Here is a 20,699-nt window from a genome sequence, read left to right as displayed (position 1 = left end):
GCTATGATCATGTCACTGTACTCCAGCCTGCGGTGACAGTGAGACCCCAGCTGGGTGGTGGTGGTTGTTGTTGTTGTTGTTGTTGTTTTAAAAAAGGCCGGACACATAGCTCACGCCTGTAATTCCAGCACTTTGGGAGGCTGAGGCGGGTGGATCACTTGAGGTCAGGTGTTTGAGACCAGCCTGGCCAACATGGTGAAACCCCATCTCTACTAAAAATACAAAAAATTAGCTGGACATGGTGGCTCGTTCCTGTAGTCCCAGCTACTTGGAAGGCTGAGGCAGGAGAATTGCTTGAACCTGGGAGATGGAGGTCACAGTGAGCCAAGATTGCACGTTGCACTCCAGCCTGGGCAACAGAGTGAGACTCCATCTCAAAAAAAAAAAAAAAGGCCTGGTGGGGTGGCTTACACCTGTAATCCCAGCACTTTGAGAGGCCAAGGTGGGTGTATCACAGGTCAGGAGTTGGCCTGGCTAACATGTTGAAACCCCGTATTAACTAAAAATACAAAAATCAGCCAGGCGTGGTGGTGAGTGCCTGTAATCCCAGCTACTAGGGAGGCTGAGGCAGGAGAACTGCTTGAATCCGGGAGGCAGAGGTTGTAGTGGGCTGAGATTGTGCCACTGCACTCCAGCCTGGGCGCCAGAATAAGACTCCGTCTCAAAATAATAATAATAATAATAATAATAAATAAATACATAAAATAAAGCTTTCTAGCTGAAGCATTTGGAAGGGAATCTCCAGGGCAGCTGGGAGGTCAGGGAGGAAGCTTCTAGAATGAAGTCCAGGTGCGTGATGATGGCAGTTTGGGCTAGGGTAGCAGGAGCGTGGATAAGTAGAAAGACTTGGCTTGTATTCCAGAGGAAGAACCAGCAGAGCTTGCTAATGTTTAGCATCTGAGGCGAGGAGAGGCATGAAAGGAGATGCCTGGATTTTTCGCCCAAACAACTTGGAAGCAAATTCCAACTTGCAGGGTGCCCTTAAGGCAAATCGTTTCCATATCTCTGTGCTTTTTTACCCGTATCTGGAAGATGGGTCAAGCCATCTCTTCCTGACAAGGTTGACAATGCTGTTACAAAGGAAATCTAGCTTAGAGGAAGTCCCCAGTAAATGCAGCTGCTCTCCTTGCCTTGAAGTCCCTGAGTAGGAAGTCTGTTCATCTGTCCCTTCTTCCATCTCCTCCCCTGGCTCTAAGGTGGGTTAGGGGTCCTGATCACGAGTTCTGACAGGTTGACGGGCCTAAGGTCCACTCTGGTAAGAATGACTTCTATTATTCCCGTTCTGATCCTATCCTAGTCCAGCTTCCTTCAAGGGCTATCTCTTTGGTCTCCCATGGCCTGGACAGCTGGCCATCCCTGGGGCCACTGTTTTGCCCTCAGGTTCTGGATGAAAGACAGCTGGATTCATGGTCCTTACTGCTGAGTGAATCTATGATCTTGGGTAAGGGGTGTCTGAGAGTCCTATGTGACGAATATTTCAGGCCATGGCAAGCAGGGTCCTGCTACCTACCTTTATGGTTGTTAAGGATTAAATTAAATAATTCCCAGCCTGGGCAACATGGAACACTCTGTCTCTACAAAAATATATAAAAAAAGGCCGGGCGCGGTGGCTCAAGCCTGTAATCCCAGCACTTTGGGAGGCCGAGACGGGCGGATCACGAGGTCAGGAGATCGAGACCATCCTGGCTAACCCAGTTGAAACCCCATCTCTACTAAAAAGTACAAAAAACCAGCCGGGCGAGGTGGCAGGCGCCTGTAGTCCCAGCTACTCGGGAGGCTGAGGCAGGAGAATGGCGTAAACCCGGGAGGCGGAGCTTGTAGTGAGCTGAGATCTGGCCACTGCACTCCAGCCTGGGCGACAGAGCGAGACTCCATCTCAAAAAAAAAAAAAAAAAAAAAATATATATATATATATACACACACACATATATATATATATATATATATATATATATATATATATATATATAAATTAGCCAAGCCCGGTAGTGTGTCCCTGTGGGTCCCAGCTACTTGGGAGGCTAAGATGAGAGGATTGCTTGAGCCTGGGAGGCTGAGGTTGCAGTGAATGGTGATCGTGCCACTGCATTCCAGCCTGGGTGACAGAGTGAGACCCTGTCTCAAAATAAAAGAAGGCTGGGCACAGTAGCTCAGGCCTGTAATTGCAGCACTTTGGGAGGCCGAGGCAGGAGGATCGCTTGAGTTCAGGAGTTAGAGACTAGCCTGGGCAACATGGCAAAACCTCGTCTCTACAAAAAAATATAAAAATTAACCAGGTGTGGTGGTGTGTGCCTGTATTCCTGGCTACTCGGGAGGCCGAGGCAAGAGAATTGCTTGAGCCTGGGAGGTGGAGGTGGTAGTGAGCTGAGATTGCACACCATTCCATTCCAGTCTGAGACGGAAGTGAAACCCTATCTCAAAAAGACAAAACAAAACAAAATGGCCTGGCACAGTGGCTCACAACTGTAATCCCAGCACTTTGGGAGGCTGAGGTGGGCAGATCACGAGGTCAGGAGTTGGAGACCAGTCTGGCCAACATAGTGAAACCCCATCTCTACTAAAAACACACAAAAAATTAGCTAATTAGCTAAGCGTGGTGGTGTGCACCTGTAATCTCAGCTACTCGGGAGACTGAGGCAGGACAATTGCGTGAACCTAGGAGGCGGAGCTTGTAGTGAGCTGAGATCGCACCACTGCACTCCAGCCTCGGTGACAGAGCGAAACTCCATTTCAAAAAAAAAAACACAAAAAAAAACACACCAAAAAGCCCCAGGCACAGTGGCTCATGCCTGTAACTGAGCTCAAGAGTTCAAGATTGGCTTGGCCTGGGCAACATAGCGAGACCCTGTCTCTATTTAAAAAAAAAATTGGAAAAGAAAAAAAAGTTATCTAAAGAACCTGGTAGAATACATCAGTGCTGATTCAATATTAACCGCTGGGAATTTGTCTTATTATTCAGTCTTCCTGGGTCCTGCCATGTGTGAGTAATTCATAGCAAACGGGGGGGTCTGTGTGAGGGTTCACTTCTGGCCAGAATGACCCTTCCCCACCAGCTGTTGGGGGAACTGTGTGTGCGTGAGTGTGTACGTGCATATAAACACATTCACTGTGAATTTTATAATACAAATATTTTGTAATACAAAAATGTAAAAATATGCCCGAATTTTAAACTCCTTTTTGGTGCTTATTGTTGAAGGGAAAGTACTTTTTAGGGCTGGGTGTCATGGCTCATGCCTATAATCCCAGCCCTTTGGGAGGCCGAGGTGGGCGGGTCACTTGAGGTCAGGAGTTCAAGACAAGCCTGGCCAACATGGCAAAACACTCTCTGCTAAATATACAAAGATTAGCCGGGCGTGGTGGTGCACACCTGTAATCCCAGCTACTCAGGAGGCTGAGGGAGGAGAATCGCTTGAACCCAGGAGGCGGAGGTTGCAGTGAGCTGAGATTGTGCCACTGCACTCCAGCTTGGGTGACAGAGCGAGACTCGGTCTCAAAAAAAAAAAAAAACCTTAGCCCCGTTTACTAATAGTATTTTATTTACCATCTTATAAATTTTTCAGTGTGCAGTTTAGTATATACACATTGTTGTGCAACAGATGTCTGGAATCATTTTGTAAAACTGAAACTTTTGAACAGTGACGCCTTTTCCTCCTTCCCCCTGTCCTTGGTAACCACTATTCTACTTTCTGTTTCTAAGATTTTGATTACTTTAGATGCTGCATAAGTGGAATCCTACGGTATTTTGTGTTTGTGTGATTAAGTTCTCACTGAGCGTAATATCCTGAAGGTTCATCCATGTTGTAGCATATAATAAGATATTTTTTCAGGCCAGGAGTGGTGGCTCACACCGGTAATCCCAGCAGTTTGGGAGGCCAAGGTAGGCGGATCACGAGGTCAGGAGATCGAGACCATCCTGGCTAACACAGTGAAACCCTGTCTCTACTAAAAATGCAAAAACTTAGCTGAGCATGGCAGCGGGCGCCTGTAGTCCCAGCTACTCTGGAGGCTGAGGCAGGAGAATGGCGTGAACCCGGGAGGCGGAGCTTGCAGTGAGCTGAGATCTGGCCACTGCACTCCAGCCTGGGCGACTGAGCGAGACTCCGTCTCAAAAAAAAAAAAAAAAAAAAGATATTTTTCTTTTTTCTTTTTTGAGAAAGATATTTTTCTTTTTTCTTTTTTGAGACGGAGTGTCACTTTTGTCACCCAGGCTGGAGTGCAATGGCGGGATCTCGGCTCACTGCAACCTCCACCTCTCAGGTTCAAGCGATTGCCTTGCCTTAGCCTCTTGAGTAGCTGGGATTACAGGTGTGTGCCACCACACCCAGCTAATTTTGTATTTTTACTTTTATATTATTTATTTATTTATTTTGAGACAGTTTCTCTTTCGTTGTCCAGGCTGGAGTGCAATGGCGCAATCTTGGCTCACCTCAACCTCCACCTCCTGGGTTCAAGCAATTCTCCTGCCTCAACCTCTGGAGTAGCTGGGATTACAGGCATGAGCCACCACGTCTGGCTAATTTTGTGTTTTTAGTAGAGATGGAGTTTCTCCATGTTGGTCAGGCTGGTCTCGAACTCCTGACCTCAGGTGATTTGCCTGCCTTGGCTTCCCTAAGTGTTGGGATTACAGGTATGAGCCACTGCACGTGGCCATTTTTTCTTTTTTAAAGACTGAATTAGGCTGGGTGCAGTGGCTCACACCTGTAATCCCAGTGCTTTGGGAGGCCAAGGCCAGCAGATTGCTTGAGCTCAGGAGTTTGAGACCAGCCTGGGCAACGTGGAAAAATCCTGTCTCTACAAAAAATATAAAAAATTAGCCCATTATGGTGGCACATACCTGTAGTCCCAGCTACTTGAGAAGCTGAGGTAGGAGGATGCCTTGAGCCCAGGAGTTTGAGACCTGCCTGGGCAACATAGCAAGACTCCATCTCTTAGAAGCAATATGATCTTCCTTTTTTTTTTTTTTTCTATCTGTTGGCTGTTGTGACTAATGCTGCAATGAAGATGGGTATGCAAATATCTCTTTAAGATCCTCTTTTCAATTCTTTTGAATTTATATCCAGAAATGGGATTGCTGGATCATATGATAATTCTATTTTTAATTTTTTGAGGAACTTCCACACTGTTTCTCATAGCAGCTCCACCATTTTATTTGACTCTCAACCGTGCATAAGGGTTCCAATTTCTCCACATTTTCACCAACACTTATTATTTGACAGTAGCCATTCTAAGGGGTCTTTGGGATATTTCATTGTGGTTTTGATTTGCACTTCCCCGATGACCAGTGATGTTGAGCATCTTTTAATATGCTTGTTTTCTATTCGCATATCTTCTTTGGGAAAGTATGTATTGAAGTCATTTGCTCTTTTTGTTTGTTTTTGAGATGGAGTCTCGCTCTGTTGCCCAGGCTGGATGGAGTGCAGTGGCATGATCTTGGCTCACTGCAAGCTCCGCCTCCCAGGTTCACGCCATTCTCCTGCCTCAGCCTCTTGACTAGCTGAGACTACAGGCGATTGCCACCACGCCCAGCGAATTTTTTGGATTTTTAGTAGATGGGGTTTCACCATGTTAGCCAGGATGGTCTTGATCTCCTGACCTCATGATCTGCCTGCCTTGGCCTCCCAAAGTGCTGGGATCACAGGCGTGAGCTACCGCACCCAACCCATCTGCTCATTTTTAAATCAAGTTTTTGTTGTTGCGTTGTAGTAATTTATTTTTTATTTTTTAAATTTTTATTTATTTATTTGAGACAGAGTTTCTCTCTTGTCTCCCAGGCTGGAGTGCAATGGTGCGATCTCGGCTCACTGCAGCCTCCATATCCTGGGTTCAAGCGATTCTCCTGCTTCAGCCTTCTGAGTAGCTGGGATTATAGGTGTGTGCCACCACGCCCAGCAAATTTTTATATTTTGAGGAGAGACAGTGTTTCACCATGTTGGCCAGGCTGGTCTCAAACTCCTGACCTCAGGTGATCCACCTGCCTTGGCCTCTCAAAGTGCTGGGATTACAGGCATGAGACACCGAGCCTGACCAGTAGTAATTTATTTTTTATATAATTTTTTTTTCTTTTCTTGGTAGAGATGAGGTTTTGCCATGTTGCTCAGGCTGGTCTAAAACTACCGGGCTCAAGCGATCTGCCTGCCTGGGCCTCCCAAAGTACAGGGATCACAGGCATGAACCACCGTGCCTGGCTGTAATTTTTCCTATATTCTGGATATTAACCCTTTACCAGATAATATAGTTTGCAAACTTTTTTTTTTTCCCATCCTATAGGTTGCCTTTTCACTGTGTTGGTCATTTCTTTTGCTGTATAGCTATCCTTAAGTTTGATGCCAACTCAATTGTCTATCTTCTCTCTTGTTGGCTGTATTTTGCTGTCATATCCAAGAAATCATTGCCAAATCCAATGTCATGAAACTTTTCCCTATGTTTTCTTCTAGGAGCACTATAGTTTCAGGTCTTATGTTTAAGTCTTTAATCAATTTTGTGGTTTTTGTATATGGTGTAAGGTAAGGGTCCAACTTCATTCTTTTATATGTGGTTATACAGTTATCTCAGCACCATTTGTTTTTTTTTTGGTTTTTTTTTGAGACGGAGTCTCGCCCTGTCGCCCCGGCTGGAGTACAGTGGCACAATCTCGGCTCACTGCAAGCTCCGCTCCGCCTTCCGGGTTCACGCCATTCTCCTGCCTCAGCTTCCCAAGTAGCTGGGACTACAGGCGCACGCCACCACGCCCGGCTAATTTTTTGTAATTTTTAGTAGAGACGGGGTTTCACCATGTTAGCCAAGATGGTCTCGAACTCCTGACCTCATGATCCACCCGCCTTGGCCTCCCAAAGTGCTGGGATTACAGACGTGAGCCACCGTGCCCGGCCGCACCATTTGTTAAAGACACAATCTTTCCCCCGTGTTCTGGTGCTTAAAAAAAAAAAAAATTCCGGCCGGTTGCGGTGGCTTAGGCCTATAATCCCAGCACTTTGGGAGGCTGAGGCAAGTGGATTGCTTGAGGTAAGGAGTTCCAGACTACCCTGGCCAACATGGTGAAACCCTGTCTCTCCCACTAAAAATACAGAAATTGGCCAGGCGTGGTGGAGTACGCCCGTAATCCCAGCCTACTAGGGAGGCTGAGGCATGAGAATCGCTTGAACCTGGCAGGCAGAGGTTGCAGTGAGCCGAGATCTCACCACTGCACTCCAGCCGGCGTGACAGAGTGAGACAAGGTCTTACCCCGTCTCCCAGGCAGGAGTCCAGCGGCCCAATCATAGCTCACTGCAGCCTATACTGCCAGGGCTCAAGCCATCCTCCCACCTCAGCCTCCTGAGTAGGTAGGATTACAGGTGTATGTCACCATGCCCAGCGAATCTTTGTATTTTTTGTAGAGATGGGGTATCCCTATGTTGCTCAGGCTGGTCTTGCACTCCTAACCTCAAGCGATCCTCCCACCTGGGCCTCTCAAAGCACTGGGATTACAGGCATGAGCCACTGCGCCTGGCATAGTGCTTCTTAATTTATTTTTACTTTTTATTTTTATTTTTTTGAGACAAGGTCTTGCTCTGTCTCCCAGGCTGGAATGCAGTGGCGCAATCATGGCTCACTATAACCTCTGCCTCACTGGTTCAAGCGATCTTCCTGCCTCAACCTCTGGAGTAGTTATACTACAGGCACACGCCACTACGCCTAGCTAATTTTTGTTTTCCTTTTTTTCTTTTAAGAGATGTGGTTTCTCTTAAACCAGGAGGCGATCCTCCTGCCCTGGCCTTCCAAAGTACTGGGATGACAGGCATAAGCCACGTGGTGCTTAAAAAGGGGAACAAAAAACCCCACACACACTGGGTATAGAAGTGGCACGGGTCTCTATACACTGTGAGATTCTTGGTACTAGCTACAAATTCTGTGCATACTCAAGATTTTCTAGAGTAGGTGCAATTACCCCGTTTTACAGACGAGGACACAGAGGCTGAGTCCTAGTGACCCATCCAAGGTCGTACAGCCAGCAAATAGATGGAGGTTGAATTGGAACTGAGGACTTTACTCAAGGGCTCTCACAAGCCCTTGGGGACTTCTTGCTGCTTTATCCCCATCACACCTGAAAGAATGAATGAATGAATGCCTCGGGCACCGTGCCCACCTCCCAGCAAACCGTGGAGCTTGGACGAGCCCACTGCTCCGCGCGGGGGTGCGTGACCGCCTCGCGCATGCGTGGTCCCTGGGCATGGCCTGCTCCGTTCCATCCTTCTGCACAGGGTATCGCCTCTTTCCTTTTGGTACATCCGCTCCCCCCTCCCCGCGCCCGGACTGGGGTGGTAGACGCCGCCTCCGCTCATCGCCCCTCCCCATCGGTTTCCGCGCGAAAAGCCGGGGCGCCTGCGCTGCCGCCGTCGCGTCTGCTGCAGCCTCCGAGATGCCGGCGCGTACCGCCCCAGCCCGGGTGCCCACACTGGCCGTCCCGGCCATCTCACTGCCCGACGATGTCCGCAGGCGGTAGGTACCGTGGGGGGAACGTGGACTCGGGGGGCCAGGCAGGGCGCTGGGTGGGGGGTCGCTTCCCCTCGGGGTGGCCAGTGGCCGCTGCTGACAGACGGGCGCGCATGCGTGGGGTGGTGCGGCGCGCAGCGGCAGTTGGCGCGGGCAGGGTGGCACTTCCGGTCGCGCGTGCCCGGGCTGTTTGGCGCCAAAATGGGCTGTGGATTCCCCCGTAGCTCCCTGGTGGCTAGAAACTGGGCGGGGTGGGGGTTCTCTTTTGATCCCCAAATACAGCAAGCTTTGGGTTCGTCTCCGGGGTCCCCTTCTCCAAGCAGCGGTGGGCCGGGCTCCTGCCTCCAGCTTGGTAGCACAGGAAGTGGGCAGCCCGCGGCCAACGGACACCCCTCGGGCACCGGCACTTCGGCCTCCACTTCCGGTGTCCGGCCCAGTCCCCGGTGGTGCTTCTCTGGTGGGGGGTCCCTCAGTGCCTTTCCCCCAAAGCTGTGCATCCCGATGGCGGCCTCCAGAGACGGACGTCACCGGTCGGGGCCCGGGCTGGGCTGGCTCATGTTTGAGAGCCCAGCCTTCCGTAGGGGGGACTCATTCTGTCACTTGGGACTGTGTGTTCCTTGCTCCTTGGGAAAGTCTGTGTTTTGGCAGGAACTTGAACCGTGCAATGCCGCGCAGGGCCCGGGAAGCGTGAAGGCTCCATGGTTGGTCTTTTCCTATAAATCTGTGCCTGTGAGCCGTGGGCATCAGGGAAGTCTTGCTATTGAGAACTGGCTACACTTTCGTGTGTGTTTGCGTGTGTTCATGGGTGTGTTCTTTAGTGTGTGTGTCTAATGTTGGAGGCCCTGGCTTTAGCAATTCATGCCTCTGTCCGACTTCCGTGCACAGGATCAGTGGGAGCAGTGGTCCCAGCCCCTTGTCCATGAACGCCATCTATTCATTCCTAACAACTTGTTCAAGGGAGGTGTGCATGAGGCATAGGAACCCTCACCAGGCCTGGACACTTCCAGCTGAATCTGTGAAAGCACTCTGCCATTTTTCTATTTCCTTGGGCTTGTTAACTGGCCTGGTTGGGCCAGGCCAGTTCTGATTTGGGTCTTTGGGGAGGGATGGATATTTGGTTCGACCCCCTACTTTTTTTTTGAAGGCTGGGTGCTGTGGCTTACGCCTGTAATCCCAGCAATTTGGGAGGCAGTGGCGGATGAATCTCTTGAACCAGGGGTTTGAGACCAGCCTGGGCAACATGGCAAAACCCCATCTCTACTAAAAATACAAAAATTAGCCAGGAGTAGTGCCATGTACCTGGAGTCCCAGCTACTCAAGAGACTAAGGTGGGAGTATCACTTGAGCCCCAGAGATTGAGGCTGTATATAGTGAGCCGAGATCGTGCTACTGCACTCCAGCCTGGGTGACAGAGTGAGACCCTGTCTCAAAACAAACAAACAAACAAAAACAACAACAACAACAATTTTATTTTTAGAGATGAGTCTCACTCTGTTGTCCAGGCTGGAGTGCCCTGGCACAATTATAACACACTGTAGCCTTGAACTGCTGGGCTCAAGGGATCCTCAGCCTCCTGAGTAGCTGGGACCATAGGCGACCACCACCATGCCCAACTGACTTTTAGTTTTTTCTGTATACATGAGGTTTCACCATATTGCCCAGGTTGGTCTTAAACCCCTGCCCTTAAGCAGTCCTCCTGCCTCTGTGTCCCAAAGGTTAGGGTTACAGGTATGAGCCACCATGCCTTAACTACAACTTTTTTATTTTGAGATGGAGTCTTGCTCTGTCACCCAGGCTGGAATGCAGTGGCGTGATCTCAGCTCATTGCAACCTCCACTTCCGGGGTTCAAGTGATTCTCCTGCCTCAGCCTCCTGAGTAGCTGGGATTACAGGTGCCCACCACCATGCCTGGCTAATTTTTGTGTTTTCAGTAGAGTTGGGGTTTCTCCATGTTGGCCAGGCTGGTCTCGAACTCCTGACCTCAAGTGATTCACCCGCCTCAGCCTCCCAAAGTGCTGGGATTATAGTCAAACCACTTCTTAACCAGTTAGTGGGTATATACCTTCTTGAGTCATCTGTGCCAGTATCCTCCCAAGATAAAACTTGATTTAAAATGGAATGGAAGTGAAGTTACAAAAGTACCTGGCTTCATGATGTTAGACCCAATTCAGAGAAGTTTGGGCCTGGCCTTCCTTTTTTATTCCTTTTTTTAATTTTGTAGAGACGGAGTCTTGCCATGTTGCTCAGGCTGGTCTTCGATTCCTGGCCTCAAGCGATCCTCCTGCCTCAGCGTCCCAAAGTGTTGGGATTACAGGTGTGAGCCACTGTACCTGGCCTGCCCAGCCTTCTTGAAAACATGGCCTCCACTGGCTCGATGATCTTAAACAAGCATATGCCACCTCTATATCCATAGTCTAGGAATAATGACATGTGTTTTCAGGTGGTATTGGGTTAAATGAGAATATGCATGGCACATAAAGGTTCATATGCTAGTGGCTAACTTAGCTTGTTTTTTAAGTTTTTTCTTTTAAGACACGGGATCTCACTGTGTCACCCAGGCTGGAATGCAGTGGCACAATCATGGCTTACTGCAGCCTCAAACCCATGAGCTCAAGCAGTCCTCTTGCCTTAGCCTCCTGAGTAACTGGCACATGCCACCATGCCCAGCTAATCCTTAAAAAAAATTTTTAGAAGGCCGGGCTCAGTGGCTCACGCCTGTAATCCCCGCACTTTGGGAGGTCAAGATGGGTGGATCACCTGAGGTCAGGAATTTGAGACTAGCCTGGCCAATGTGGTGAATCCCCATCTCTACTAAAAAAAAAATTAGCCAGGTATGGTGGCGGGCACCTGTAAACCCAGCTACTCAGGAGGCTGAGGCAGGATAATCGCTTGAACCCAGGAGGCTTGAACGGAGGAGGTGGAGGTTGCAGCGAGCCAAGATTGCGCCATTGCACTCCAGCCTGGGCAACAGGAGCAAAACTCTGTCTCAAAAAAAAAAAAATTTTTTTTTTTAGAGATGAGGGTCTTGCTTTGTTGCCCAGGCTGGTCTTGAACTCCTGGGCTCAAGCAGTCCTCTGCTTTGGCCTCCCAAAGGGCTGATATTACAGGCGTGAGCCACTGGGCCCGGCCATTATTCCTCAAGAGTTCTTAAAAGTGGATGCTGGAGGAGTTAACTGCCAGGAAGCAGGAATTCCTGCTAAGGTCTGCTGCTTGCCAAAGCCTTTCCCTTCAACTGGGGTTGCCAATAGGCCACTGGCTTAGGGGCTCTGTTGACCCTGTGCAAATATTTTGTTTGGCTGAATTGGAATACCATTAGGTGAGCCTTACAATCCACCATTGACCCTGGGTTCCACATTTCTTTGAACTCAGATTGCTTCACTGTAGGCATTGGAGTTTTGGAGGACTGCTTTTGACCATGTGGTAGACATTGAAACTGCAGTTTATATGACTCACTCCACAGATTTTTTTTTTTTAACATTTTGAAAATATTTCATTATATGAAAAATAAACAAACATGGCATCCAACAGTACCTGAAACTTAGATTTTTTTTTTAAATTGAGGCAGGGTCTTGCTATGTGACCCAGGCTGGAGTGCAATAGCGTGATCTCAGCTCACTGCAGCCTCCGCCTCCCGGGTTTAAGCAATCTCCTGTCCCAGCTTCCCAAGTAGTTGGGATTACAGGTGTGCACCACCACGCCCAGCTAATTTTTTTTTTCCCCCTTGAGGCTGAGTCTTGCTGTGTCTCCCAGGCTGGAGTGCAGTGGCCATGATCTCGGCTCACTGCAACCTCCGCCTCCTGAGTTCAAGCAAATCTGCCTCAGCGTCCCAAGTATCTGGGATTACAGGCGCCCGCCACCAAGTCCAGGTAATTTTTGTATTTTTATTAGAGACTGGGTTTTGCTATGTTGACCAGACTGGTTTGAAACTCTTGACCTCAAGTGATCTACTCGACTTAGCCTCCCAAAATGCTGGGATTACAGGTATGAGCCATGGTGTCCAGCTGGTTCATTGTTTGATGTTTTTTTTGTTTTTTTTTTTCCTTTTGACGGACTCTCGCTCTGTTGTCGAGGCTGGAGTGCAGTGGTGAGATCTTGGCTCACTGCAACCTCCGCCTCCCGGGTTCAAACAATTCTCCTGCCTCAGCCTCCCAAGTAGCTGCAATTACAGGCATGCGCCAAGATACCCAGCTAATTTTTTTTTATTGTTAGTAGAAACCAGGGTTTACTGTGTTGGCCAGGCTGGTGTTGAACTCTTGGCCTCGAGTGATCCGCCCGTCTCAGCCCCACAAAATGTTGGGATTACAGGCGTGAGCCACCGTGCCTGTCCTGTTAATTGATTCTTAAGCCTGCTCTCAGACAGCTAGGCTTGCTTCCCCACAATAAGAGTGTTGAATCTTGTTGGTGTACCCCACATGGTGCCATTATAACACTGAAATTAGTGATTATTTCAGAGTCTGTTACCAGAGCATGTCTGCCATATTCACTGTATCTGTAGCTTGGAGCACAATAGACTCGAATGCTTGCATGCTAGCTCTTCCCCTGTACAGCCTGGATTAACACATTAATGCTGGCAGCCTCCTTCGCACAACTGATTCGCTTTTGTAACTACTACAGCTTTCTTATCTGCTAGTCATTCTGTGATTGGATTAAGCTAGGTCTTGAACTCCTTAACTCCAGTTCCTTGGCTACTACTGAGTACATACTGAATAAGGCAAAATTGACTTACCTCTTTTTGTTTTGCTCCCCTGTGGTAGAATTCTAGGGGTGCAGACTGCTGGGGTTCACATCCCGCCCTACTTGCCAGCTGTATGGCTAAGTTATTAAACTTCTTGGTGCCTTGGTGTTTCATCTATAAAAAGGGGGTGGGGCTACCTGCTCCACAGGGGTGTTAGGAAGACTGAGCTTATCGGTATAGATGTGTTGAGAGCAGCACCTGTCCAAAGCCTTTTGTCACCTGTTAATTTTGTGGTCCTGTGTATACAGTGGGGATGCTGTGGGTTTGGTTCCAGATTACCGCACTAAAGTGAATCTAGCAAGAAAGTGAGTCACACACGCATTTTGGTCCCAGTATGTGTAAAAGTTATTAGACTAGGCCGTGTGCAGTGGCTCATGCCTGTAATCCCAGGACTTTGGGAGGCGAGGCAGAAGGATTGCTTGAGCCAAGGAGTTCAAGACTAGCCTGGGCAACATAGGAAGACCCCCACCCCCGTCTCAAAAAAAAAAAAAAAAAAAAAAGCCAAAAATGGTGGCATGCTCCTGGGGTCCCAGCTACTCAGGAAGCAGAGGTGGGAGGATCATTTGAACCCATGAGGTCGAAGCTGCAGTGAGCCATGATTATGCCACTGTACTCCAGCCTGGGCGACAGAGCGAGACCCTGTCTCAAAAAAAAAAAAAAAATTATTATACTATGATTCTTTTTTTTTCTTTTTTTTTTTTGAGGCAGAGTCTCACTCTGTTGCCCAGACTGGAATGCAGTGGCCTGATCTCGGCTCACTGCAAGCTCCGCCTCGCGGGTTCACACCATTCTCCTGCCTCAGCCTCCCAAGTAGCTGGGACCACAGGTGCCCACCACCACGCCTGGCTAATTTTTTGTATTTTTAGGAGAGACGGGGTTTCACCGTGTTAGCCAGGATGGTATTGATCTCCTGACCTCGTGATCCGCCTGCATTGGCCTCCCAAAGTGCTGGGATTACAGGCGTGAGCCACCGTGCCGGGCCAAGCCCGGTTAATTTTTGTATTTTTAGTAGAGATGGGGTTTTGCCATGTTGCCCAGGCTGCTCTTGAACTCCTGAGCTCGGGTGATCTGCCAGCCTCAGCCTCCCAAAGTGCTGGGATTACAGGCATGAGCCACTGTGCCCAGTGGGTCTACTCTTTTGCCTACTGCAGATGCTGTCTTGGGCAGCCCTGCTCCAGCTGCCATGCAGCCAGCCTGAAGAAGCTGGGTTGACAGACTTGTAACTAGTCTTGCATGGTCCACTATATTTTTAGAGACAAGGTCTTGCTCTGTCACCCAGGCTGGAATGCAGCAGCACAATTATAGCTCATTGGGCTCTAGTGATCCTCCTGCCTCAGTCTCCTGAGTAGCTAGGACCACAGGTGCATGCTACCACACCCAGCTAATTACTATTTTTTGTTTAGGCAGGCAGGGTCTCTGCTGTGTTGCCCAGGCTGGTCTCAAATTCCTGGGCTGTATTGATCCTCCCGCCTCAGCTTCCCGAGTAGCTAGGCCTATAGGTACATGCTAGCACACCCAGCTAATTACTAATTACTATTTTTTGTAGAGACAGAGTCTCGCTGTGTTGCCCAGGCTAGTCGTGAATTCCTGGGCTCTAGTGATCCTCCCGCCTCAGCCTCCTGAGTAGTTAGGACTATGGGTGCATGCCACCACACCCAGCTAATTACTATTTTTTGTAAAGACAGAGTCTCACTATGTTGCCCAGGCTGGTCTCAAATTCCTGGGCTCTAGTGATCCTTCCGCCTTGGCCTCCTGAGCGGCTAGGAGTACAGGTACATGCTATCACACCCAGCTAATTACTATTTTTTTGTAGAGACAGGGTCTCACTGTATTGCCCAGGCTGGTCACAAATTCCTGAGCTCTAGTGATCCTCCCGCCTCTGCCTCCTGAGTAGCTAGGACTATAGGTGCATTCTACCACACCCAGCTAATTATTTTTTCTTGTAGACAGGGTCTTGCTCTGTTGCCCAGGCTAGTCTCGAATTCCTGGGCTCAAGTGATCCTCCTGCCCTGGCTTCCCGAGTATAGAGATTACAGGCATGAGCCACTGCGCCCAGCCATGGTCTGCTATATTTCAGACCAGCATTTCTGGCATAGAGGTGTTAGAGTAATCTAACATTTTATAACTTCTTCCTATCCAATCTATACTAGATACCTCTGCTGGGTTAGTTTTCTTAACATGGCTCTGATATCACGGGTTCTACTTTCCCTTGACTGCTTTGGTGGTTTGTTAACTATGGAATAAGATTGATAAGTGTGATGCTTCTGCTCTCCCTCCGACTGTCGCCAGCCTCCTCTCTGGAGGTGCCTTTCCCTCTCTGTGTGTGACCAGTCTGGCGTTTGTTTCTTGGGTGTTTCCAGAGGCAGCCGTTTCTCGACGGTCCGCTTATTTAAGCAGCTTCCTGTGCCCGGTTCGCACAGAGCTCTCAATTCCTTCCTGAGGCTGTTACACCCTTTATCTTGGGAAGCCCGCAGGCGTGAGCCATATTTGCCTTATTCTTCTGTGGCTGTTTATATATTTATTTATTTATTTATTTATTTATTTATTTTTTGAGACGGAGTTTCACTCTTGTTGCCCAGGCTGGAGTGCAATGGTGTGATCTTGGCTAACCACAACCTCCGCCACCCGGGTTCAAGCGATTCTGCCTCAGCCTCCCAAGTAGCTGGGATTATAGGCATGTGCCACTATGCCCGGCTAATTTTGTATTTTTAGTAGAGACAGAGTTTCTTTGTGTTGGTCAGGCTGGTCTCGAGCTCCTGACCTCAGGTGAACTGCCCACCTCAGCCTCCCAAAGTGCTGGGATTGCAGGCGTGAGCTACCGTGCCCAGCCAACTGTTTATATATATATCTTATCTTCCCTCTGCAGAGGGCTCATCTCCGAGGGAAACACTAGGAAGGAATCATAGGGTCTCAGGCTATGCGCTAAGCCGGCATTCTGAGTCTTCTGCTGCTTCCTTCTTGGCCGTCCTCGACCCTCCTGGCTTTAGCAGGTGTGATTGGTGTCATCACAGTTTTACCAGGGAAGGGTGTCTTTACAGTGACCCTCCTGCCAGCCCCTGGGTGCCTGCCTGGGATCCCACCTGCCACTCTGGGGCCAGGCAGGTTAAATCCAGTCTCCACTGGATGAGACATTCTAGGGGTTTTGAAGGTTTCTCTATTCTTCTCTTTGCCAGGCTAAATATCCCAGTTCATAGGAGGGGTTGAAAGAAAGCAGACCCATTCTGCAAAGGACACCTTGGTCTCCGCAGTCAGTTGAACCTTGTCCTTCACACCCCAGGCAACCTCGGGATCAGGAGACTGGCTAGCTTGGTAGAGGTACAAGCCATGTCCTTCCAGTTTTCTCAGCAGAGTGACTGAGAAATCGAGTGTAATGCTGTTACCACAGCTTGTGTGCCTCTGGCTGGAAGTACCAGTTTCTGTAGCCCTCCTGACTTAAGGCTCTCCTCGGACCCCAGTTGCTACAAGGGTAGAATGACTTTTGCCCGGAAGAGGTTCCCTGTGCTCCTGGAAATCCTGATGTCAAAGCATCTTTTTTTTTTTTCCTTGTGAGACAGGGTCTTGCTCTGTTGCCCAGGCTGAACAGGCTGGAGTGCAGCGGTGCCATCATAACTCACTGCAGCCTCAACATCCCAGGCTCAAGCGATCCTACCACCTCAGCCTCCCAAGTAGCTGGTACCACAGGTGCAGACTAACCACACTCGGCTAATTTTTACTTTTTTTTTTTTTTTTTTTTTGAGAGACTGGATCTCTCAATGTAGCCCAGGCTGGTCTCAAACTCCTGACCTCAAATGATCCTCCTGCCTTGGCCTCCCAAAGTGCTGGGATTACAGGCGAGAGCTACTGTGTCTCACCTCATAGCACCTTGAGTCCAACTGATGCAGTATATATAATATGCAGTCTATGTTACCACTGTGTTTCCAGGGTGCGAAGTGTCTCTTTTACAGAGTGTTTTTTTTTGTTTTTTGTTTTTTTTGAGATAGAGTCTCGCTCTGTCGCCCAGGCTGGAGTGCAGTGGCCGGATCTCAGCTTACTGCAAGCTCCGCCTCCCGGGTTTACACCATTCTCCTGCCTCAGCCTCCCGAGTAGCTGGGACTACAGGCGCCCGCCACCTCGCCCAGCTAGTTTTTTGTATTTTTTAGTAGAGACGGGGTTTCACCGTGTTAGCCAGGATGGTCTTGATCTCCTGACCTCGTGATCCGCCTGTCTCAGCCTCCCAAAGTGCTGGGATTACAGGCTTGAGCCACTGCGCCTGCCCATTTTTTTGTATTTTTAGTAGAGACGGGATTTCGCTGTGTTAGCCAGGATGGTCTCAATCTCCTGATCTTGTGATCCGCCTGCCTCGGCCTCCCAAAGTGCTGGGATAACAGGCATGAGCCACTGCACCTGGCCCTACAGAGCAGTCTTGTTTTTTTTTTGAGACAGAGTCTCGCTCTGTCGCCCGGGCTGGAGTGCAGTGGCCGGATCTCAGCTCACTGCAAGCTCCGCCTCCCGGGTTCACGCCATTCTCCTGCCTCAGCCTCCCGAGTAGCTGGGACTACAGGCGCCCACCACCGCGCCCGGCTAATTTTTTGTATTTTTTAGTAGAGACGGGGTTTCACCGTGTTAACCAGGATGGTCTCGATCTCCTGACCTCGTGATCCGCCTGTCTCGGCCTCCCAAAGTGCTGGGATTACAGGCTTGAGCCACCGCGCCCGGCCTACAGAGCAGTCTTTCCTAACCATGCAGCAAGTCAGGAAGTCCCTGCCTAGTGGCACCTACATTTAATCACTTAACTCATTGCCTGGAGCAGGGTCTGGCATTCAGCAGGTGCTCAGATGTGAGCAGCGCTGGTGGGGAATCAGGGCCCGCATGACCCAGAGCAGCCGCTGTAAGACATCGGTCCAGCAAAGCATTCCTCATGCTACTGCCTGTACTTGCCCTCTAGGAAGGCCAGCCTGGAGGAGCCACTTCTGCCTTTCAGGCAAATGATAACTGAGCACCTGTCTGTGCGGGTGCTGGGTGGGAAGGTCCAGAGATGGCAGTGGACTGGTCCCTGCCTGGGGCACCTTCTCTCCACCAACAGACACTTACCCAGCTGGTTAGACCTGTTCTCATTCCACGTCTGCAGTTAGCACCCAGGCTGGGAACAACAGCCTCTGTGTTCCCTTCCCTTTCCTTGGTACCTTCTCTTCTTGTTCCTTTATTTTTTTCTGAAGAGATAGGATCTCCCTATGTTGCCCAGGCTGGACTCGAACTCCTGGCCTCAAGCCGTCCTCCCACCTCAGCCGCCTGAGTAGCTGGGGTTGCAGGCACTCAGCACCACAGCACCGCACCCAGCTATTGTTCTTTTATGTTTTCCCTTTTTGTCCCCGAAAGAGTCAAGCCACTAATTGTCAGTAATCAAATCAGACCACGATTTCCCAGGGAAACTCCTGGCAGTTCTACATTTAGGAATGATTAGTTAGAGACATCCTGAAGAATGAGTTATTTGGGGAGGCGCCAGCCACCTCCTCTAATTTCACCTCTATCCGCCCTGTGTGTGGGTACCCCTTGCTTCCCTGGATGCTTCACTCCCCCATTTCATCCTCATTAAAATGCCACCACCCCCCACCAGGCCTTTAGGAATATTAACTGGCTGTTCCCCCAGTGTCCTGTGGCCCTGGGCTACTTATTCTGACACTGGCCATACTGTGGCACACCTTGTTATGGGCTGTGGTCAGACCCAACTGGAGAAAGACCAGCTGTAGGTCATTTCCCTTACGTAAAGGGCCCCAACTGTATGACCTGCCCCTCCTTTCCTGATATCTTTTTGAGTCAGGGTCTCACTCTGTTGCCTAGACTGGAGTGCAGTGATGCAGTCACGGCTCACTGTGGCCTCGACCTCCCGGGCTCAGGTGATCTTCCTTCCTTAGCCTCCCAACTAACTAACTGGGACCACAAGCACGTACCACCAACCCAGCTTTTTTTTTTTTTTGAGATGGAGTTTCACTCTTGCCATTGCACTCTAGCCTGGGCAATGTGACCGGCTCACTGCAACCTCTGTCTCCTGGGTTCAAGCGATTCTCCTGCCTCAGCCTCCCGAGTTGCTGGGATTACAGCCACCCACCATCACACCCAGCTAATTTTTGTATTTTTAGTAGAGATGGGGTTTTGCCATGTTGGCCAGGCTGGTCTCAAACCCTTGACCTCAGGTAATTTACCCACCTTGGCCTCCAAAAGTGTTGGGATTACAGGCATTAGCCACCACGCCCAGCCACTAATTTTTGTAGAGACAGGGTTTTGCCATGTTGCCCAGGCTAGTCTGAACACCTGGGCTCAAGTGATCCGCCTGCCTTGGCCTCCCAAAGTTCTGGGATTATAAGTGTGAGCCACCATGCCCGGTCCCTGGTACCTTTTAAAATATATAGGCTGGGCATGGTCTCTGGAGTTCGAGACCAGCCTGACCAACATGGAGAAACCCTGTCTCTACTAAAAATGTAAAATTAGCTGGGTATGGTGGTGCATGCCTGTAATCCCAGCTACTCGGGAAACTGAGCCAGGATAATCGCTTGAACCCGGGAGGTGGAGGTTGTGGTGAGCTGAGATCGCACCATTGCACTCCAGCCGGGGCAACAAGAGTGAAACCCCATCTCAAAAAAAAAAAAAAAAAAAAAAATTAGACCGGGCGTGGTGGCTCACACCTGTAATCCCAGCACTTTGGGAGGCTGAGGCGGGCAGATCATAAGGTCAGGAGTTCAAGACCAGCTTGACCAATATGGTGAAACCTTGTCTCTACTAAAAACACAAAAATTAGCTGGGTGTGGTGGCGGGCACCTGTAGTCCCAGCTACTTGGGAGGCTGAGACAGGAGAATAGCTTGAACCTGGGAGGCAGAGGTTGCAGTGAGCCGAGATTGCACCATTGCACTCCAGCCTGGGCGACAGAAGGAGACTGTCTCAAAAAAAAAAAAAAAAAAAAAAATTATATGTATATATGCATGCCAGGCACTGTGGCTCACGCCTGTAATCCTAGCACTTCAGGAGACGGAGGCAGGCGGATCACTTGAGGTCAGAAGTTCAAGACCAGCTTGGCCAACATAGTGAAACCCTGTCTCTACTAAAAATACAAAAAATTAACCAGGCTGGTGGCACCTGTAATCCCAGCTACTTGGGAGACTGTGTGAGAATCACTTGAACCCAGAAGGCAAGGGTTGCAGTGAGCTGAGATCGCACCACTTCACTCCATACACACATATGTATATGTGTATATACATATATATACACACATATATATGTATACACATATATATACACACATATATATGTATACACACACACATATACATATTCTGTTACAGAGCTGCTGTGTAATCTCACAGTCATCAGAAAAATGGCCCCCAAAAGGGGAAGTTTGTTCAGATCAGATGACTTCTTAGCATTAGGCATTCCAGTAGGACACTCTAGACTCTTGTGGGGAGACAAAAGCCAGCTTTGGTTTTTCTAACACTCATACGTTAAACTTGTTTCTGTCCAAAACTT

General features: G+C 49.3%; 1 protein-coding gene across 5 annotated transcripts in view; it reads left to right on the top strand.

Moving 5' to 3' along the window:
- The first annotated feature begins 8,320 nt into the window (after window positions 1-8,320).
- The window catches only part of LOC105477096 (DNA methyltransferase 1), a 62,937-nt gene continuing 50,558 nt past the window's right edge, over window positions 8,321-20,699 (top strand). For 2 of the 5 annotated variants that reach the window (XM_011733731.2, XM_011733651.2), the window contains exon 1: window positions 8,321-8,475. In XM_011733731.2, coding sequence (XP_011732033.2) covers window positions 8,396-8,475 — 80 coding nt within the window. In that variant the 5' untranslated portion in view covers window positions 8,321-8,395. Of the gene's footprint in view, window positions 8,476-8,655; window positions 9,171-20,699 lie in introns of those variants that run through there. The other 3 variants (XM_011733592.2, XM_011733486.3, XM_011733528.3) reach the window with 3 other exon arrangements.

Source organism: Macaca nemestrina, chromosome 20 (assembly GCF_043159975.1).
Source record: "Macaca nemestrina isolate mMacNem1 chromosome 20, mMacNem.hap1, whole genome shotgun sequence".
Taxonomy (NCBI): Eukaryota; Metazoa; Chordata; class Mammalia; order Primates; family Cercopithecidae; genus Macaca; species Macaca nemestrina.
This window is presented reverse-complemented; position numbering and strand designations above follow the sequence as displayed.